At 41.3% G+C, this 23000-nt stretch overlaps 1 protein-coding gene across 17 annotated transcripts in view; it reads right to left on the reverse strand.

Annotated features, from left to right (window-relative positions):
• Positions 1–23000, reverse strand: part of CACNA1D (calcium voltage-gated channel subunit alpha1 D) — a 319765-nt gene that overhangs the window by 151759 nt on the left and 145006 nt on the right. For all 17 annotated transcript variants that reach the window (XM_037743584.1, XM_037743321.1, XM_037741086.1 and 14 more), the window contains exon 4: positions 12153–12292. In XM_037743584.1, the coding sequence (XP_037599512.1) occupies positions 12153–12292 (140 nt within the window). The remainder of the gene's footprint in view (positions 1–12152; positions 12293–23000) is intronic.

Here is a 23000-nt window from a genome sequence, read left to right on the forward strand (position 1 = left end):
TCATTTGAACTCAGGAAGCTGAGGTTGTGATGAGCCGAGATCTCGCCACTACACTCCAGCCTGAATGACAGAGTGAGACTCTGTCCCCTGCCCCCCGCAAAAAAAGTTAACCCCAAGGCAGAAGAAAAGAGACAAGGAGCTATCTGAACTGACTAATGGCAGAAGCACCAGAATGAGGAGTCATGTTCTTTAAAAAGGCTTAAGTCATAGAGCCTGAGTGCTTGGAATATATCTTTATTGAAAGTTTAGAGGCATGGGATAAAAGTTGGCTTAGATCAAACTTTTCTCTAAAGGAATAACTTTAGCTCTGGCAGACACACTGAGTCCTCTTGTGGTCACATTAACAGTTAACATTTTAGAAGTATCAATTACTTTCTTAATGTCTCGGTTATTGGGAATCTTGACAAAAGCAATAGGTCACTGTTGACTTGGAATGGAAAATCCATTGGATTGAGATACAGACTGCAATTGGAAACTTTAGTGAGTAGGAATTTAATTCAAATGAAGACATCGTAATTCTTTTTTTTATTTTTTAAAACCTTTCTTCCACTGTTTGACTCCGATTTTGTGCATATTTTGATAAAAACATAATCTGACGTTCTGAGGTTTTTCTAAGAAGAGTCCAGTTCTACTTCAGTTTCCTGTATGGTTTTTCTTTTGCTTTTTAAATCACTTTATATTGCAATTTAATTTATATATAATACTCATTTAAAGTGTACGATGGGTTTTGAAAAATGCATAAGCCTAAGTAACAAACACCATGATCACAATAGAGAAGGTTTCCAACATGTCAGATGATTCTCTTGTGCCCCTCTGCATGCACAGCCTTGTGCAGAGCTTCCCCTGAAGCTCAGCCTTGAGTATCCAGTGACTGTTTATTGTTACAGGTTTTTTTCTTTTTCTAGAACCCGTATAAATGGAATCACATAGCATGTTCTCCTGGTTGATCTTCTTTTTCTCACCATGATGTTTTTGACATTCATCCATGTTGTTATCTTTCATCAGCAGTTCATTTCTTTTTATTGTTCTGTAATATCCCATTATATAAATATACCACAATGAGTTTATCCATTTACCTGTTGAGGGACATATAAGTTGTTTCTAGTTTTTCTCTATTATGAATAAAGTCTTTTGGTAGACATGTGTTTTCATTTACCTTGGATAAATACCTAAGAGTAGAACTGGTAATACAGTCATATGGTAAGTCTATGTTTAACACTGTAAGAAATGGGCACATTTTTTCCAAAGTGATTATACCATTTTCCATTTCTACAAGTGGTATATGAGAGTTCCAGTTGTTCCATATTTTGGTTAACACTTGCCATTTTCAGTCTTTTTACATTTAGTAATACTAGTGGGTATCCAGTACCATCACTGTAGTTTTAATTTGCGTTTCTCTAATTACTAACAATGTTGAGCATCTTTTCAGGTGCTTGTTGACTATTCACATATCTTCTTTTGTGAAGATCTGTTCAAATATTTTACCTATTTGTTTACTGGGTTGTCTTCCTACTATTGGGTTGTAAGAGTTCTTTATATATCCTGAATACAAGTCTTTTGTCAGATGTATGTTCTGTGAATATTTTTCCCAATCTGTGCCTTGCTTTTTCATTGTCTTCACACTGTCTTTTGAAGAAAAGTTTTAAATTTTGATAAAGTCAACATTTTCAATTACTCTTTCAAGACTGGAGCTTTTGGTGTCCTAAGACATCTCTGCCTACACTGAAGTCAAAGATTTATCCAATATTTTCTACTAGAAATTTCATATTTTATACTGTCCAAGGAAATCAGAGATGACACAAACAAATGGAAAAACATACCACACTCACAAATAAGAAGACTCAGTATCATTTAATTGGCCATACTGCCCAAAGCAATATACAGACTGAATGCTATTCCTATCAAACTACCAGTGACATTCTTCAGGTAACTAGGAAAAAAAGTATTTTAAAATTCATATGGAACAAAAAAAGAGCCTGGATGGCCAAGATAATCCTATCCTAAGCAAAAACAACAAAGCTGGAAGTGTCACACTACCTGAATGCGAATTATACTACAGGGCTGCAGTAACTACAACAGCATGGTGCTTGTACAAAAACAGACACATAGACTAAGGGAACAGAGTAGAGAGCCCAGAAATGAGGCCGCATACCTACAACCATCTGATCTTTGACAAAGGTGACAAAAACAAATGGGGAAAGGACTCCCTATTCAATAAACCATGCTGGGATAACTGGCAAGCCATATGCACAAGATTGAAACTGGACCTCTTTCTTATACCATATACAAAAATCAACTCAAAATGGAGTAAAGGCTTAAATGTAAAACCGAAAACTATAAAAACCCTGGGAGACAACCTAGACAATACCATTCTGGACATGGGAATGGGCAAGGATTTCATGACAAAGATGCCCAAAGCAATCACAGCAAAAGCAAAATCTGACAAATTGGATCTAATTAAACTTAAGAGCTTCTGCACAGCAAAACAAACAGGGTAAAGAGACAACCTACAGAATAAAAAAAAAAAAAAAAAATTTGCAAACTATGCCTCTGACAAAGGTCTAATATCTAATATTTGTAAGGAACTCAAATTCACAAGAAAGAAAGAAAAATCCCATTAAAAAGTCAGCAAAAGACACAGAGATACTATTCAAAAGACATACATGTGGGCAACGAGCAGATGAGAAAAAGCTCCATATTACTGATCTAAGAGAAGTGCAAATCAAAACCACAATGAGGATACCATTTCACACCAGTTAAAATGGCTACTATTAAAAAGCCAAAAAATAACAGATGCTGGCGAGGCTGCAGAGAAAAGGAAATGCTTATACGCTGTTGGTGGGAGTATAAATTCGTTCAGCCATTGTGGCAAGCAGTGTGACAATTCCTCAGAGAGCTAACAACTGTATTTGTGTATTTTGAAGTTCTGTTATTAGGTATATACACATTTAGGATTGTTGCATCCTCCTGATGAAATAATTATCATTATAAAATGTCTCTTTTTATCCCTGATAATATTTCTTGCTCTGAAGTCTACTTTGTTGGATATTAACATAACCACGCAAGCTTTCTTTTGATCAGTTTTTGCATTATATATCTTTTTCTGTCCTCTCACTTTCAAAGTATTTGTGTATATATTTAAAGTAGGTTTTCTGTCGACACGATAGAACTGGGTCTTGTTTTTATATATGTATATTCTGATAAATTCTGGATTTTAATAAAGATTTATCTAGGTTTAAATCTAGCAACTTGCCATTTGTTTTCTATTCATTCTGTCCTTTTTTCTTCTTCCCTGCCTGTTTTGGATTGAGGGGTGTTTAAAAATCCATTTAATCTCAACTATAGGCTTATTAGATACACCTGGGTGGTTTTTTTTTTTTTTTTTTAAGTGGCTAAGGCCAGTGTCAATAAAAATTTTCTATGAAGTGCCAAACAGCAAATATTTTAGGATCTGCAGGCCATAGCGTTTGTCATAACTACTCAACTTTGCCATTATAACACCAAACAGCCAAGACATGACTGAATGTGGCTGAATAACAATGAAACTTTATTTGCCAAAGCAGGCAGTAAATAAAATACTTTGTCAATGGTGGGGAAGAAAAGGCTCAGGCCAGGTGCGGTGGCTCATGCCTATAATCCCAGCACTTTGGGAGGCCAAGATGGGCAGATCACGAGGTCAGGAGCTCAAGACCAGCCTGCCTAACATGGTGAAACCTGTTTCTACTAAAAATATAAAAATTAGCCAGGCATGGTGGTTACGTGCCTATAATCCTAGCTACTCAGGAGGCTGAGGCAGGAGAATCACTTGAACCCAGGAGGCAGAGGTTGCAGAGATCGCACCACTACACTCCAGCTTGGGGGACAGAGCAAGACTCCATCTCAGAAAAAAAAACAAAGAACGATCAAATCAGATTTGGTCTACAGGTTGTAGTTTGCCAATCCATACTCTCGGGTTTATAATATACATCTTTAAGATATCACAGTCTATCTTCAGATAATATTTAATCACTGCAACTACTGTATAAGTAAATGACAAAACTGTATGGCTATTTCCCTGTTCCTGTCCTTCATGCTACCATTGTTTTATACTTTTTTCCTTTTTTCCTTTTTTTTTTTTTTTTGAGACAGAGTCCTGCTCTGCTGCCCAGGCTGGAGTGCAGTGATGTGATATTAGCTCACTGCAACCTCTGCATCCTGGGCTCAAGCAATTCTTCTGCCTCAGCCTCCCGAGTAGCTGGGACTACAGGTGTATGCCACCACACCTGGCTAATTTTTGTATTTTTAGTAGAGATGGGGTTTCACTATATTGGCCAGGCTGGTCTTGAACTCCTCACCTCATGATCTGCCCACTTCGGCCTCCCAAAGTGCTGGGATTACAGGCGTAAGCCACCATGCCTGGCCCATATGCTTTTTCATAGAAGCTGTAGACACCACAATACATTGTTATTTTTGCTTTAAATACTACATTTAAAGAAATTTTTAAATGAGGGGAAAATGTCTATATATGTACCCACATATTTACCCTTTCTGGCATCTCTTCATTCTTTTTGTATAGATCCACTTTTCTACCATGTATCATTTTCCTTCAGCCCTGAGGAACTGCCTTTAACACTGTTTGAGGTACAGATCTATTAGTCATGAAATTCTCAAATTCTGGAACATCTGAAAACATTTTTATTTTGACTTTAACTCTGAAAGATATTTTACTGAGTGAGAATCCTAGGTTGACATTTTCCCCCAGTACTTTGAAGATGTCTCTCTATTGTCTTCTGGCTTGCATAGTTGTTGACAAATAGTTTCATTTTTTTTTCTCTGTTTTAAGGTGCTCTCTTTACCTTTGTTTTTAACAATTTCCTTACAATTATGATGTGCCTTGATGTGGCTTTCTTCATGTTTGTTTTGCTTAGTCTTTGCTGAGCTTCTTGTGAGTTTCTATTTTTCATCACTTTTGGAAAATCTGGAGCCATTTCTTCAAATATTTTTTGCTGTCTCCTCTTTTTCTCCTCTCCTTCTGAGATTCCACATATACATATGTTAGACCACTTGATATTCCCTCCCAGGTCACAGAGGTGGTGTTCATTTTCTCCTCAATCATTATTCTTCATATTATTGCTGTATCTTCAAACTCCCTGATCTTTCTTTCTTTTATAGTGTCTAAGCTGAGGTTAAGGCAATCCAGAGAATTTTTCATTTTGGATATATTTTTCATCTCTTAAAGTCCCATTTGGTTTTTTTCTTAATATTGTTCCATCTTTTCTTACTATAATCATGTACCCCTTTAAGGCCATAAATACATTTATAATAGTGGTTTTTAAAGCTCCATGAAGTTCCTCTCTAATTCCATCATCTCTGTCATTTCAGGATCTGTTTCTACTGATGGAGTTGCCCCTGGTTATGGGTCACATTTCTTCATATGTTCAGTGTTTGGATTTTGTTGTTTTCCTTTAAAGAATGTCAAGTTATGTTGCGGTAGGCAGTTAAGTGAGCATATCAGTTTGCTGCTGCTTTTTTTTTTTTTTTTTTTAAAACAGAGTCTCACTCTGTCACCCAGGCTGGAGTGCAGTGGCACAACCTTGGCTCACTGCATCCTTTGCCTACCTGGTTCAAGCGATTCTCTTGCCTCAGCCTCCCATGTAGCTGGGATTACAGGCACGCAACACCATGTCCAGCTAATTTTTACATTTTTAGTAGAGATGAGGTTTTGCCATGTTGGCCATGGCTAGTCTTGAACTCCTGACCTCAGGTGATCCACCCACCTCAGCCTCCCAAAGTGCTGGGATTACAGGCATGAGCCACCATACCTGGCCTAGTTTGCTTCTTTCCAGACTTCTTTTCAAACACTGTAAGCAAGGATTTCAGGTAGTCTCTGTACTGTAGAGCAGCAATTGGCAAGCTTTTTCTGTAAAGGGCCAGATAGTAAATATTTTGAGTTTTGTGGACCTAAACTACTCAAATTGAACTATGAAAACAAACGAGTATGGCCATGTTACAATAAAACTTTATTTATAAAAATAGAGGGTGGGCTAGACGGGCTAGGATTTGGCCCGTTGAGTTTGCCAGTCCCTGCCCTAGAGCCAGTTTAGCATGACTACTAATGGCCCTTGTGGGGTCCCTACTGACAGTCCAGGATGTTCAATGAGGTATTTCTACCCTAAAGAGTCAGAATTTGAATGCCTTCCAGTCCTTTGGGAGCTCTGGTTATCATTCATTTTACAGCTCCCTAATTCTTCTCTTTTCCCTAGCAGTGGTCTTCCCTAGCCTCATGGACTCAACTCCATGTAGGTTTAGCTTAGTCCTCAGCCAAAACTGATGAGGACTCTAAGGCATACTTATGAAGCTCTTTCTCTGAATAGCTCCCTCCCTTCCCATATTCTGCTTCCCCAAACTCTTTTTTCTGTCTCCTTAACTCAGTAAGACCACCATGCTCCATTCTGTTCCCTGTCCCTGTGCTGTGCTGTCATGTAAAAAAATGTCTCCGGGCAGAAAGTCAAGGTGATTGTAGCATGATGACAAAAGAAATGGGGCTAAGCATCTCCATTCCTAGCTGAACAAGAAGTCCGGTGGCAGAGGAGGCACAGTCAGATTATCCCAGAACCAACAAACCTGCAAGGCTCCTGCTTGCCATTCCTTGACAGAGTCCAACAAATAAAGGAAGGTATGGCACATATCTGCCACCTGTTCATTTTGATATGCACTTCTTTGCACTGATGTCTTAAATGCCAATGTATTGTGGAGATTTCTGCAAAAGCTAAGTTTTTTAAAAAATTTATTTATTTTACTTTAGGTGCATACTATATCTGGCATTTCTCCCATGTTATCCCTCCCCATCCTCCCCTCCTCCTCACCCCCCACGATCTCTCCCCTGCCCTCCCCAATTGCCTCCACTGTGTGATGTTCCTCTCCCTGAGTCCATGTGTTCTCATTGTTCAACACCCACCTATAAGTAAGAACATACGGTGTTTGGCTTTCTGTTCTTGTGTCAGTTTGCTGGGAATGATGGTTTCCAGATTCCACCAAGTCCCTACAAAAGGACACGAACTCATCGTTTTTTTATGGCTGTGTAGTATTCCATGGTGTATATGTACCACATTTTCTTTGTTCAGTCTATCATTGATGGCCTTTTGGATTGGTTCCAGGTCTTTGCTATTGTACAGAGGGCTGCAATGAACATACATATGTATGTGTCTTTATAGTAGAACAATTAATAGTTCTTTGGGTATATACCCAGTAATGGGATTGCTGTGTCAAATGGAATTTCCATTTCTAGATCCTTGAGAAGTCACCACACCGTCTTCCACAATGGTTGAACTAATTTACACTCCCACCAACTGTGTAAGAGTGCTCCTATTTCTCCACATCCTCTCCAGCATCTATTGTTTTCAGATTTTTTAATGATCACCATTCTAACTGGTGTGAGATGATATCTCAGTGTGGTTTTGATTTGCATTTCTCTAATGACCAGTGATGATGAGCATTTTTTCATATGTTTCTTGGCCTCATGTATGTCTTCTTTTGAAAAGTGTCTGTTCACATCCTTTGCCCACTTTTGAATGGGGTTGTTTTTTTTTTTCTTATATATCTGTTTTAGCTCCTTGTAGATTCTAGATAATGGCCCTTTGTCAGATGGGTAGATTGCAAAAATTTTTTCCCATTCTGTTGGTTGCTGATTCACTCTAATGATGGTTTCTTTTGCTGTACAGAAGCTCTGGAGTTTCATTAGATCCCATTTGTCTATCTTGGCTTTTATTGCCATTGCTTTTGGCGTTTTAGTCATGAAGTCCTTGCCTATGCCTATGTCCTGGATGGTTTTGCCTACATTTTCTTCAAGTGTTTTTATGGTGTTTGTTTTTATGTTTAAATCTTTGATCCGTCTGGAGTTAATTTTAGTGTAAGGTGACAGGTAGGGGTCCAGTTTCTGCTTTCTGCACATTGCTAGCCAGTTTTCCCAACACCATTTATTAAACATGGAGTCCTTTCCCCATTGCTTGTTTTTGCTAGGTTTGTCAAAGATCACATGGTTGTAGATGTGTGGTGTTTCTTCTGGGGTCTCTGTTCTGTTCCATTGGTCTATGTCTCTGTTTTGGTACCATTACCATGCTGTTTTGATTACTGTAGCCTTGTAGTATAGTTTGTAGTCCAGCAGTGAGATGCCTCCGGCTTTGTTCTTTTTGCTTAGGGTTGTCTTGGCTATGCGGGGTCTTTTGTGATTCCATACGAAGTTTAAAGTGTTTTTTTCCAGTTCTGTGAAGAAGGTCATTGGTAGCTTGATGGGGATAGCATTGAATCTATAGATTACTTTGGGCAGTATGGCCATTTCCACGATATTGATTCTTCCTAACCATGAGCATGGAATGTTTCTCCACCTGTTTGTGTCCTCTCTTAATTTCGTTGAGAAGTGGTTTGTAGTTCTCCTTGAAGAGGTCCTTTACGTCCTTTGGGAGTTAGCTCTTAATTTTACTCTTTGTTTGCCTGTTATTGGTATATAGGAATGCTTGTGATTTCTGCACATTGATTTTGTATCCTGAGACTTTGCTGAAGTTGCTTATCAATTTGAGAAGATTTTGGGCTGTGACGATGGGGGCTTCTAAATATACAATCATGTCATCTGCAAATAGAGACAGTTTGACTTCCTCCTTTCCTAATTGAATGCCCTTTATTTCTTTTTCTTGCCTGATTGCTCTGGCTAGAACTTCCAATACTATGTTGAATAGGAGTGGTGAGAGATGGCATCCTTGTCTAGTGCCTGATTTCAAAGGAAATTCTTCCAGCTTTTGCCCATTCAGTATGATTTTGGCTGTAGGTTTGTCATATATAGCTTTTATCATTTTATGATACGTTCTGTCGATACCTAGTTTATTGAGAATTTTTAGCATGAAGTGCTGTGGAATTTTATCGAAGGCCTTCTCTGCATCTATTGAGATAATCATCTGAAAGAAACACTAAACATGGAAAGGAACAAGTACCAGTTACTGCAAAAGCAAACCAGTTGGCAAAGATCAAAAATGCAATGAAGACAATGAGTCAACTAATGGGAAAGAAAACCAGCCAGTAACAAGATGGCAGGATCAAATTCACACATAGCAATATTAACATTGAATGTAAATGGCCTAAACTCCCCAATCAAAAGACACAGACTGGCAAACTGGATAAAAAGTCAGAGCCCATTGGTGTGCTGTATTCAGGAAACCCATCTCACATACAAAGACACACACAGACTCAAAATAAAGTGATGGAAGAAGATTTACCAAGCAAATGGAGAACAAAAAAAGCAGAGGTTGCAGTCCTAAGTCTCTGATAAAATGGACTTCAAACCAACAAAGATCAAGAGAGACAATGAAGGACACTACATAATGGTAAAAAGTATCAATCCTACAGGAAGAGCTAACTATCCTAAATATATACACCCCCAACACAGGAGCACCCAGATACATAAAGCAAGTTTTTAACAATCTAAAACGAGATTTAGACTCCCACACAATAATAGTGGGAGACTTCAACACTCCACTGTCAATATTAGACAGAAAATTAACAAGGATATCCAGGACTTGAATGCAGAGCTGGACCAAGCAGACCTAATAGCCATATAGCCAACTCTCCATCCCAAGTCCACAGAATATACATTTTTCTCAGCACCGCATTGCACTTACTCTAAAATTGACCACATCATTGGAAGCAAATCACTCCTCAGCAAATGCAAAAGAACAGAAATCATAACAGTCTATCAGACCACAGCACAATCAGGCAAGAACTCAGGGTCAAGAAACACACTCAAACCTGCACAACCACTTGGAAACTGAACAACTTTCTTCTGTGTGTCGACTGGATAAACAATGAAATGAAGGCAGAAATAAAGATGTTCTTCAAAGCCAACCAGAATGAAGACACAACTTACTAGAATCTCTGGGACACCTGTAAAGCAGTGTTGAGAGGGCAATTTATAGCAATAAATGCCCACCAGAGAATAGAGGAAAGATCTAAAATTGACACCCTATCATCAAAATTGAAAGAGCTAGAGGAGCAAGATCAAAAAAACTCAAAAGCTAGCAGAAGACAAAAAAATGACTAAGATCAGAGCAGAACTAAAGGAGATAGACACACAAAAAACCCTTCAAAAAATAAACAAATCCAGGAGTTGGTTTTTTGAAAAGATCAACAAAATAGATCTCTAGCCAGATTAATAAAAAAGAAAAGGGAGAAGAATCAAATAGATGCAATAAAAAATGATAAAGGGGATGTCACCACTGATCCCACAGAAATACAAACCACCATCAGAGATTACTACAAACAGCTCTACTCACATAAACCAGTAAACCAGGAAGAAATGGATAAATTCCTAGATACTTGTACTCTACCAAGACTAAACCAGGAGGAAGTTGAAACCCTGAATAGACCAACAACAAGGGCTGAAGTAGAGGCAGCAATCAATAGCCTACCAACCAAAAAAAGTCCAGGTCCAGACAGGTTCACAGCCGACTTCTACCAGATGTACAAAGAGGAGCTGGTTCCATTCCTTCTGAAACTGTATCAAACAATACAAAAGGAGGGAATCCTCCCTAACTCATGAGACCAACATCATCCTGATACCAAAACCAGGCAGGGACTCAACTAAAAAAGAAAACTTCAAGCCAATATCCATGATGAACATCGACGCAAAAATCTTCAATAAAATACTGGCAAACAGATAGCAACAGCACATGAAGCAGCTTATCCATCACGACCAAGTAGGCTCTATCCCGGGGATGCAAGGCTGGTTCAACATACACAAATCTGTAAATGTAATCCATCACGTAAATGGAACCAAAAACAAAAGCTAAGTTTTTTTTCCACAAGTCTAATTGTCCCACTGGGCAATTAGGATCTCATATTAACTTCCGAGGTTGAAGGGACGTAGGAAAGCCCAGAACCAATTCCATTCTCCCCACACAGCAGAGTTAGTCTCCAATGAAAAGCCAAAGGATTCATGATAAAAGGATAATCCACAAGAAAAATCACCTTGCTCAACTGCAAAAGGCAGTTCACTGAAGTCATGAAGATGAAAACAGAGAGGCTATTTAAAAACCTCTCTTCACAGAAACATAATTTTAGGAGCAACTCACTTTACAGCTAGCGTAACTAAGACTGGGAGAAAGGATATAGCTTATCTTCCTACATGGGTATTTGGTCCAAAGACCCAGCGTTCCTGTAACGTGGATTCATTTTTCTCTTCCTGGCAGCATTTCCAGGTGTGGAAGGACTAAAATAACACAGGCCACTATTTTTTATTTTAACATTCTTCTTTAACTAAAACTACTGATGTCTTCTTCCTGCAACAGGATTTTGGTGGAACGCCTGCTTCTCTGCATTTTCTAGCTTATTTCATTTTATGCCAGATATGTGACATTATCCAGATACTTGTTTTGTTATTTAAAATGGAATAGTAGTATGCCAGAGTTTCTCCCACAAGTCAGCAAAAAATAATAACAACAACAGTTTTGCTCAAGGGATGTTAAATAGCAGAGTACCTCACTGCTATGAAGATTTTATTACTTTTTACTTTTTTTTTTAACTTAACATTGGCACTAAGTATTAAAAGCTCTACTAATTTGACTCTAATCACCAGCAGGGTTGGTCTATTTCTGGAGCTCCAAGACCCTGCAAGGTAAAGCCTCTCACATCAGGAGCTTAGACTCCCTTCTACAACATCTTACTAAAAAGGGGAGTAACAACGAGAGAATTTCAAACTAGTCTCTGCCCAGAGATTGACAGCAACAACATCAGCCTGAAAAGAACTGCTGAGAGCACACAGACACAGGGAGGGGAGCATCACACACTGGGGTCTGTTGTGGGGGAATAGGGGAGGGACAGCGAGGGGTAGGGAGGTTGGGGAGGGATAACATGGGAAGAAATGCCAGATATAGACGACGGCGGGATGGAGGCAGCAAACCATATTGCCGTGTATGTACCTATGCAACAATCCTGCATGTTCTGCACATGTACCCCAGAACCTAAAGTGCTATAATATATATATATGAACTCCTGAGAGATTCTGGTGCAATAGCTGGCATAAAAGAGCAACCACATTCCCTAAAAGGACTGTTCTGTTGCACTCCCCACCCACAACCTCCACCTCCCATTTTCCAAATCAACATTTCCCCAAAGTAAAAGGGACTTACCCTACTATTACTATAACAAAATCCAGTAAATTCCATCCATTCCTAACATAAGCATTAGGATGTAGCAATAATCCATACGCTATAATCTTCAAAAATGTCTCGACTGTAAAAATAATCAGGAAGGCATATTCTACTTTTTCCTGTGGAGAAAAACAAAGAAACATGCCAAAAAAAGTAGGGGAGGAAGAGGAGACAGAAAAAGGAGCAGAGATTAGAATCAACATCTTACACATATAAGCATTTTCCTCCAAGCAAAGTTTTATTATGGGAAACGCAACAATTACACTGCCCCTGGGCCAGGAAGGCATTTACATTTTAACACTGAATTTCTCATAAGCAACTAAGTGCACAACACTTTTCGTTCCAGGCTGCATGACTGCATTTTGCCACCTGCCCCGATGCGTGTGCAATGAGTCTGCCTAGGATGTAATGGGCATGTTTGTTATTTGCACACATTTGCAAAATGCAGCATGTTTTCCTCTTGAGGTTGCCAAATCAGGCCCAGAAAAGCACAAGGGTACAACAGGGATTCCAACAGTGGCTTTGAACAGAATGTCCTCCGGAAGAAATGAAGATGCATCTGTTTTGACCCTCTCTTCCACTTGGGTTTATGTCTGACTTCGAAGTCAGAGTCAGCTTTGTCACTGAGCAGCAAGGTGACCTTGGCCAAGTCCCTCCCCTCCTCTGGACATAAGTTTCTGCATCCCCACAGTAAGGGAAGAGAATTCAGGATGGCAAACACCCTGCCTGCTTACTGGCATGCCACCTCTACTGGCTGACCTTGTGACAGGTCACCATGTACTTTCCCAGGAAACCTGGGTTCAGCATCTGACCCTTTCTCTTGTATCTGTCCCAGCAGCCATGCCCATCTGACTGCCACAGACCTCACAGGTACTGCCCATGAGCTAAATGACTATTAAAACCTTTCCAGTTCCAATCCATGCAACTCCATGAGTTGTAGAAAACGTATCAATCAGCAAGTCTAAAAACTGTCTCTTTTCTCTTTTATAAATGTTTTCTTTATATGGCTTTAGTTTCACTAGAAATAGGGACGGACAGAGATGTGTGTAATTAACTTTCCAAGAGGCATCCCCAGACATGAAGCTACTTAAAGTAACATCAGTAACTGTAACTTTTCAATATAAAATATAAAGTCCTATACTAAAATGAATGAGACCTGAAAAATTACCAACATCTCAGAGAAATGGAAGTCATGAAATTCACTCATTAAAATGCTTAGTGCAAGAAGTCAAATAAGGCTCACGAAACACTTATGTGGACACCACTTCTAAATGACAGGCACTGTACCAGGAGCCAGAAAAATGACCCCACTATGGGACCTATCATTTAGTCTGCTGTGTGTGTGTGTGTGGAGGGGAGGGGGTGCAGAGGGGGAAGTTTCGAATGTACACACAGAGAATTTCTTGCTGTCCAGATTCCCCGTCACCTGGTCCCCTGCCACATCCCCCAGGGGAGTGCTCCCTCAGGATGCAGGCGGGGCGTGGCTGTTGGAGGAAACAATGGCTGGCCCGCTCACACCACTATGGTATTCTGAGGAGCAGGGACCAGCGTTGCCACTGGATAGGGAGAAAGATCCAGGAAGGCCTCAACGAGGCTGTAACTTTAACTCTGAAAGCTCAAAGAAAAAGGGACTCTGTTACTTTAGCCAGAGGCAAAAATCCCTGAAAATGCCAACCCACTGTGCTCACATGAGACCCTGACCACCAAACGCAGATTGTCAATATGCTTGAGACTTAAGAGTTCTAAGGGAACCAGAGAAGCTAAAAACAGCACACTGATTTTACAATTCATCCCTTTTTATCCTTGCTGCTTTATTTACTAGGCCAGACAGGAAAAAAAAAAAAAAAAAAAAGCTTTTGCTGCCATCAATATTCATAGCAGTTACATCCCTACGTCAAGACAGTACACTATACTTCACAGCAGAAAAACAAGGCAGAGAACAGACAGTACACCTCCCAAACACAGCTTGTTTTTTCTCTTTGGTTTTTATTTAGAAGTAATTTTGCCACAATAACACAAGGGCCATTAGTGTAAATGAATTGTTTAACGTTCTTTTTCCTTCTCCTTTGCCCTCCCCCCGCTTCTTTTTAAAGAATTTGGTTTCTCTTTCCAAAATCCTTAGTGAATGATTTGATGGAACTCTTTATAGGAAACACAAACCTCCTTTAATGCAATTCTTTATTACAGAGATTCTACCATGTGCCAACTGAACAACTGCAGCTTGGAGGGCAGGCAGACCAGTTTATCTAGAAGCCAGTGTCATCCTGGTCCTCAATCCTGCCACTAAAAAGGAATCCCATGAAACAGGTATCGCTTCACATTCAACAAACTATTATTTTTAAATCTTGCAAAACATCATTCAGGGGAAGTGGGATAACTATTTGCTTTACAAAATGATTGTTCATTTGAGAAAAGAATGTTGAATTTGCAATTTGAAAAGGAAGCTAACAAGTCAGGTTCGTCACCAGGCAGGTGAGATGGGATGGTGGGCCCAGCCAAGGCAGCTGGCTAAGAGGTGACACACAGAAGACACTGAGTCTGTGGCCACAATGGATGGAAACACAAGGGAAGAAGCACTATCAAGGATGAGAGACGGATGGCAGAAGAAGGGGTCAGAAGGAATTCTCTAGAACAGACACGAAATGAGGCATCCCCAGTACAAAAGGCCTGAGCAGGAGCTGTATCTTAACAGCCCCTCACCAGGTTCAATAGAAAGAGTAAATGATTCCTGCATCTCATCCCCCACCGTGTGCCAGGCACTCAGTCACCTACCAGCAGGGATTTCTTCTCCCTGGCAGGAGATCCCGAGTGGGCAGGGCCTGCCAAACCTCCCCGTAGAAAACCACCACCAGAAACTACCCTATAGATGGACAGAAGTCTCCTACGAGAACGCAATCCACTAGAGAAACAAAGGCTCAAATCTAATTCTGAAACCCAAGGTATCTTCTTTAAACAGTGAAATTTCACCAACAGGACCGACTCTAAACCAAGTCTCTAAACTAGTTAATAATCTCCAAACCAGTTAATGCTATACAGCAACTTGAGAAATAAGAACTGTCAACTAGCAGGAGGTGGGAGATGCCAGAATCCTTTATTAGACTTGGTACTGTCCTTTCCTATTTTAAGAATCCTCTTAAATAGGAAGAATCCTTATTAGTGTTGTGGTATGAATGCTTGTCCACCTGTTTAGCCATCTATTCCTGAGCACCTGCATCCTCCTCAGCAAAGCCAGATCCTTGTCCTTCCAGAGTTCCCAAGCTACTGTCAAAAGGTGAATGAAGGCTTAATGCCTCCAGCTAAGAGTCACTTCTCTGTTCTGCTCTTCCACCCACGTGGCCCAAGACATTGGTAAGGCTTTCTGGATTACATCCTGCCAGAAGTCCCCCTCTCCCACTGACACCTTCTATCCCTTCTATGCCCTGCCAGTGCCCTGTGATCCTGGGTTCCCTACTGAAAGGGACCCTCTCTTTCTGTCTTTAACTCTAGCATCTAGGTGTATATCAGACATGTGTAAGGTATTCATAGGTGCTACTAGAAAGCAGAGGAGAAAAACAAAATGAAGGAATACAGCTATAGATCTAGACATGTAGGGGCTACTGCAGCATGAGGTTTTGTGATCCTAGCATATGTATTTAAAAAAAAAAAACAGTATATGTATGTATGTTTCTAAGTTACCATTAACCCTTTTTAATCTTCTTCTTCAAGATGAGGTTTCACCATGTTGGCCAGGCTGGTCTCGAACTCCTGACCTCAAGTGATCTGCCCACCTTGGCCTCCCAAAGTACTGGGATTACAGGCATGAGCCACCACGCGCAGCCAAACCCTTTTTTAGAACAAGCCTGAAATAAACGGTCAAACTGCTGAAACAACAGCTGATCTCAGCATCTCACCTGGCCTCCCCTGCTATCCCAACCTGTAGCTCTTTGGTTAAGGACCTCATCCTTTCATCTTTCAACTTTCCCACTGCTTCTTCCAACTGTCCCACCTCTCCTCCGTAAGAGCGCTTCACCCCAAGTCATGGGCCAACCTGCTCCCTCCCACACATGCCAGCCGTCTTCCCACCTCCATGTCTTTGCCCTCCCTGCTTTACCCACCTAGAGTGTCTGCCCTCTTCTGATGAATGAGCATAGAGCTCTGTGATACAGGGCCAAAAATGCACCCAGTGTGGTTGAATGCAAAGAACACAGGGCCTGGAACCATATATCTGATTTCTGCTAGTCCCAGCTCAGCCACTGATTCATGCTGTGGCCCTGGGCCACGGTGGAACCATTCCACATCCTGTTCCTTTCTTTCTAAAATGGTCTTCCCATCCCCATTTCTCATCAGACTAAGCTCTGCTTGCCCTTCAAGGCTCATCTTAAATGACACTTCCTCAGCACAACCTCTACTGACCTCCCAGACAAAATTACAGCCTGCTGTTACATGCTGTCAAAGCCCATTATACTTCTTCACAGACCTAATTCACAATATAAATTTAAATTTTAAAAAATTATCTCTTTATCAGAGAGCCAAGAAATAAATCCAGGCATTTATGGTCAACAGATCTTTGACAGAGGTGCCAAGAACACATAGTGGGGAAAGAACAGTCTCTTCAATAACCGGTGTGGTAAAACTAGACATCCACATGCAGAGGAATGAAATCAGACCCTTACCTCACTCCATATACAAAAATCAGCTCAAAATGGATCAAAGACTTAAACATTAAGACCAAAAACAGTGAAAGTACTAGAGAAAAACAGAGTGAAAGATTCTTGAAATTAGTCAGGGCAAAGATTTCTTAGATATGAGCCCATAAGCACAGGAAACATAAGCAAAAATAAACAAATGGGACTACATCAAACTAAAATGCTTCCACACAACAAAGGGAAAACCATCAGAATAAAGAGACAACCTATGAAATGGGAGAAAATATTTTTAAACCATTCATTTGATAAAGGGTTAATATTAAAAATAGATAAGGAACTCAAACAACTCAATTGCAAGAAAACAATGTGATTTTACAATGGGCAAAGGACCTGAATGGACATTTCTCAAAAGAAGATATACAAATGAGCAACAGATACATGAAAAAGTACTCAACATCAATAATCATCATGGAAATATAAATTAAAACCACAATGAACCATCATCTCCCATTCATTAGAATGGCTATTTTCAAAAAGACAAGTGATAAGTGTTGGCAAAGATACAGAGAAGAGGGAAGCTTTATACACTGTTGGTAGGAATGTAAATTAGTACTGCCACTATGGAAAACAGTTATAGAGGGTCTTCAAAAAATTAAGAGTAGAAGTACCACATAAGGCAGTGATCCTACTTCTGAAAATGTATATACAAAGGAAATAAAATCAGTACAGGTATTGATCGACTTACGACCTATGCAACTTATGACCATTCAACTTTACGACCACAATCGCTAGCCACGACTGCTCCGCTGTAGATTTTTGGAAACACTACAACATTTTGATGTGTATCAAGAATATCGCTACCACCTGGGAGGCTGTGACAACAAAGTGCATGAATGGCATCTGGAAAAATTGTGTTAAGCACTATGTTAATGATTTTGACGGATTTGACAGTGAACATGAACTTGAAATGATTCGGGGGAAAAAAATAGTAAAACTCGCTAAAGACCTTTCTTTGGAGTGTGAAATGGAAGATGTCCAAGAGTTGCTAGACAAAGAATCCAGAGAACTTACAAATGAAGAGCTAATCGAACTGGAAGAAGAAAGAGTGGCGGAAGAAGAAAGAAGAGAAGCAGAGAAAGAAGAGGAGGATCCAGAAAGAAAGTTCACCACTAAGGGATTATCAGACGGTTTATATTTACTGAATAAACTTCTTATACATTTCAAAGCAATGGACCTAAACATCGAACGATTTGCAAGGATTGAACGGATGGTGCACGATGTGTTTCGTCCGTTACCATGAAATTTATGAAGAAAAAAAGAAACATGCAATTCAAAGCTCACCATGTTTATGAAGAAACCAACTCCAGTAACCCCAACTGCTGCCTCAGATGATGACATCAATGATCCACAGCCAAGCACCAGGGGCCAATAAAATGTTTCGTACATGTTTATATACTTTGATATGTTTTGCAATTGGGAAAATGTTTCCTATGGTATTTTTTACATCTGTATTTTGTATTTTTGTGTGCACCTGTATTTTTTAATTTTGTATGTTTTGCAAATATTAAACCAGTTGTACTGGTAATGCAGTGTTTTACTTAAACCTGAAGAATGTAAAAATAAGAAACAAAATGGCGTAGAGATGATACAAATGGCATAAAATGAACAAAGAAAATTATGATATATAATAGTAAAAGAAAATTATAAGATAAAATATGACAAAGATTTTTATAACATCATTTCACAGTACTGTACATATAGCCTACTCAACTTACGACCAAATCGTGTTACGACTGGTCTGCTGGAACCAATCATGGTCGTAAGTCGAGCACTAGCTGTATGTCAAAGAAATATCTGCCACTCCCATGTTCTTTATAACATTATTTACAATAGCTAAGACATGGAATTGGCCTCCATGTTCATCAGTGGATGAATGGGTAAAGAAAATGTGGTATAACACAATGAAATACTATTCAGCCTTTAAAAAGAAGGAAATCTTATTGCGATAACACGGGTGAACCTAGAGGACACTATGCTAAGTTAAATAAGCCAAGCACAGAAAGGTAAATACTGCAAGACCTCACTTACATGTGCAGTCTAAAAAAGTTGAACTCACAGAAGTAGAGAGAAGAATGATGGTTGCCAGAGGTGGGAGTCAGGGAGACTGGGGAGATGCTGATCAACGTATACACAATTTCCAAGTATACAACAGTCAGAGTAAGTTGAGGAGATCTATTGTACGACACAGTGGCTATAGTTACAACAATGGATTGTATATTTGGAAAATTGCTAAGAGTATATTTTAAATGTTCTCACCACAAAAAAAAAAAATAAACATGTGAGGTAACAGATATGTTAATTAGCTTAATATAGCCATTCCACAGCATATGCATATATCAAAACATCATGTTGTGCACCCTAATTATGTAGCTATTTGTCAATCTTTAAAAATTCCTCTTTAATATTTATCTCCCCCAATAAATTAACATTCCTTTAAGGCCAGAGATCATTTCCGTTTCATGCACCATTGCATTCCCAAGGCCTGTCACAAAAATAGATATTCAGCATTTATCAATGAATAAATAAATGGGCAAAATGAGAGGTTTTGACCAACTATTATTAAATGTCCCTTCTCGCTAAGAAGTTCTATGATACCAGGGCCTCCTCTGTTCTAGGAAAACGTCCATGAATAGATGTCAGGGAAAGGCTCAGCACAGCCACCTGCTCCCTCATCATGGCCCTCCCTTCTCTGGGCAAGGTGTTCCAACCAGAAAAAGAGCCTGAACAAAGGCAAGCTGTTCAGGGCGAATAGCAGTCCACGTGGCTGGAGCACAAGGTGTGAGAACAGGTGGGAAGGGGAGGGAGAGGCCACAGGAACACATTGGAGGGCAGACACAAAGGGCCCCAGGAGCCACCGAACGGGGGTTTGGTCTCCTTTTCTCATGTGTGAAATGAATAGACTAAATCAGATGATCTCTTCCAGCTGGAAAACAACAATTGTCTATGACCTGACAAGCTAAGTCCAAGCACAGGCTCCACAGGGGGGCTCTGTGAGGACCCAGAGCCCCGGGGGAAGAACTGAACAAGCAAGTGCAGGAAGAACTGAGAGCAGTGGCTGCCTTTTCAACTGGCTGAGTCCCTTGAGGCCACTGTGCACATTCAGGCTGGGCTTGCTGAGACACGCTCTCATTCACCACCCTCCACGTTTCAGGAAGTGACCCAGAGGAGCCGCAGAGCTATTGCACAGCTTCTACAAGCTGATTCAACCTCTAGGTAAACTTTGGTGGGTAGGCCACAGGAGGCTGCTGGGCAGGCAGGCCTCAGCTCAGAGATGCTTGGTTGCAAACAGAGGTCATTTATCCCCTGCAGGTATTAATAAAGTATGCACTTAGAGGAACTCCGATGGGTACTTTAACGCCACATTTACATCAAGAAACTGGCTACAATGGTCAGTTTGCCTTCATTTTTCTTCATCTTTGGTTTAAAAGTACAAATTTTATGTGACATGTGTGTCCCCAAGTCTAATGTTAGTCTTGACAGCTGTGTTGCTATTTGAGACATTCACCCCTTTTCAGTTCCTTCATCCATAAAACAGGGACAATCATTCCTGCTTTGCCTTGCCCACCAGGGTTATGGTAAAGCCAGATTAAGTAACAAGCGGGGTAGAGCTGTGCAAACTATAAAGCACCTCACAACAAAAGGCTCGCCCTGACCAAGGACAGGCAAGACAGCTCCCCAACCTGTGAATGCACTTCTCCCTGTGGATGCAGTCTCTCTGAATAGGTTTCTCTCAAGATCCCATGATGGTCCAGGGACCCCACAATTGCCCAGATGGGGTGAGGCCCCTGCCCAAGATGCTGTCTAGAATGTGCCCAGGGATGACAAATGGAGGTGGTCAGCAGGGTGGCCTGGTGGACCACTGTCTGGAGCCCAGCTTCAAGGACACGAGGTCTGTGGGAAGAGGGTGGCAGCATGCCTGGGGCGGCAGAGGCTGGCAGGGAGCTCTCCTCCTCCCCCGCAGAGCAAAGGTAGCGTCTGCTTTGCTGCCAAGACTAGAACAGTTAGCCTGGATGGTAACGATGTTTGTAATGACGGCCTTGCCACCCAGCAAAACTCCAAGGGTAACAGCACCCTGACCTTCTCCCAGGAACTGCTCCATTCCCGCTCTCAGCCCAGGGGCACTAGGAGTTGGCATGTAGCCAAGGTTATTGGTCCGGGGATAGGCATATGCCCCAACCCACACCAACCAGGCCCAAGGAGGGCAAGTCAGGGGCTTTCCCTGCAGCAACTAAGTAAGGAGTTCTGTTGTTGGCTGGATTCAGCCCTGAGAGGCCACAAGCCTAGAGATGCCAGGGGGACATCGAGATGAAGAGCTAACACTAAGGGAAGCCAGGCCAAAAAATGAAGAGAAAGTGTGCCAGCCAGCCAGCAAAACTCAGAAGCACACACCTGGCCTTGATGCCACTGTATGCACCCCTGGATCAAGTTGGGCCTGCAGTTAAAAATTCCCTTCCCTCCCCTCCCCATTTGGGCTTTGCAGTTATAAAAGCCACTAATGTAAGCCAGTTTGGGTTCAGTTTTTGTCACTTGCAAATGAAGGAGTCCCAGCTAAATATTAATACAATGGGGGGCAGACGGGGGTTCTAGGATCATTCCACATCTATAAAATGTTGAGCTATCTGAGAGAGAATCTTCAGTAGCTCCTCATTTCTCAAGAAACAACTTCTTTGAGGATTTGCTCTGACGACTCACAGGCCCAGCAGTGGTTCCCTATACACAGGACCTCCGGGCCTATAAGTCACTGCCTCTGGGAAGTCTCCTAGGCTCAGCTTTACAAATTCACTCCTTCAATCTTGCCCATTCTCTGTTGCCATCTTCAGTTTCAAGTGGTTTCCTGTGCTCTGCAAACTCTTGTAAACTCAATGCTTCAGACTTGCCTTGCTTCCCATCCTGTGCATCCCAGGGACATGGACTCTGAGCTCCTTTGGCAGAGGGTACATTCTACGCCTGGCAGCCTTCACACCCAGCTTCGCCTCTAAGGCACTGCCCACTTCCACCCCATCTCACCTGGTAGTTCAGGGACCCTATTTCGGTTTTATTCAACACCATTCACTGGGTATCTGTTCCACAGCAGACACGATCCTGAGCATCAGGGATTCAAAGATGACTAAAATACTGTTCATGTCCTCAAGGAGGATGGCAGATAATATATAAACGTTTCAGGACAGCAGAAGACAAAATCCAAGCTCAGAGTACTAGGAGTCTCCTTTGGGCCGGAGAGGATGGAGCATCTAATAGTGTCCGGAGCATTTGGGAAAGCTTCTTGAGAAGCATGGGACTGCATCACATCTAAATTCCTCCATCTGGCATCCCCGAGGACCTCTGCGATCTGTCTACACTCAGCCTACCAACAACCAACTGATGTCTGTCTTGGCTCCAGCGAGGACAGCTCCCCTGCCCCACCTGATACTCCTTCCTCAGCCACGCATCTCCAGTCCCTCAGCTCCCACAATGGCCCGCATATCTGCATACTCACTGGAAGGTATGATCTTCACGGCTGCTCTTCTCCAAGACTGAAAGCACTTCTGTTTGTCTAAATCCTGCTTCAACCTTTAAGGGAAGACTAAGGAGTTTCATTTCCTCTGAGCATCATTTCCCCTCCGACTTTTGAAAGCCTAACGTACTTAGCAGGTGAACCAAAGATCACCACATGCCTGCTGCCTCTGCCCACCGCCCTGCACCATAGCAGACATCCCCACTGGTCATCAGGCAGCACTCTTCCTCCCTCCTGGCACCCTGAGGCAGTGTCACATGTTGCGTCACTCAGGCATCACCCACTGGGTGGAGCTGGCATCCAAGTTGAAACTGTTTGCCACCCAGAGCTAAAAATTACACCGCATGTTTGACAGGTGATCATGAAAGTAACTCACATTGGCCAGGCACAGTTGCTCACACCTGTAATCCCAGCACTTTGGGAGGTCAAAGCAGGTGGATCACATGGTCAAGAGATCAAGCGATTCTGGCCAAGAAGGTGAAACTCTGTCTCTACTAAAAATAGAAAAATTAGCCGGGCGTGATGGCATATGCCTGTAGTTCCAGCTACCCAGGAGGTTGAGGCAGAAGAATCACTTGAACCTAGGAGGTGGAGGTTGCAGTGAGCCGAGATTGCACCACTGCACTGCAGCCTGGTGACAGAGTGGAA

Source organism: Cebus imitator, unplaced genomic scaffold (assembly GCF_001604975.1).
Source record: "Cebus imitator isolate Cc_AM_T3 unplaced genomic scaffold, Cebus_imitator-1.0 Scaffold0, whole genome shotgun sequence".
Lineage (NCBI taxonomy): Eukaryota > Metazoa > Chordata > Mammalia > Primates > Cebidae > Cebus > Cebus imitator.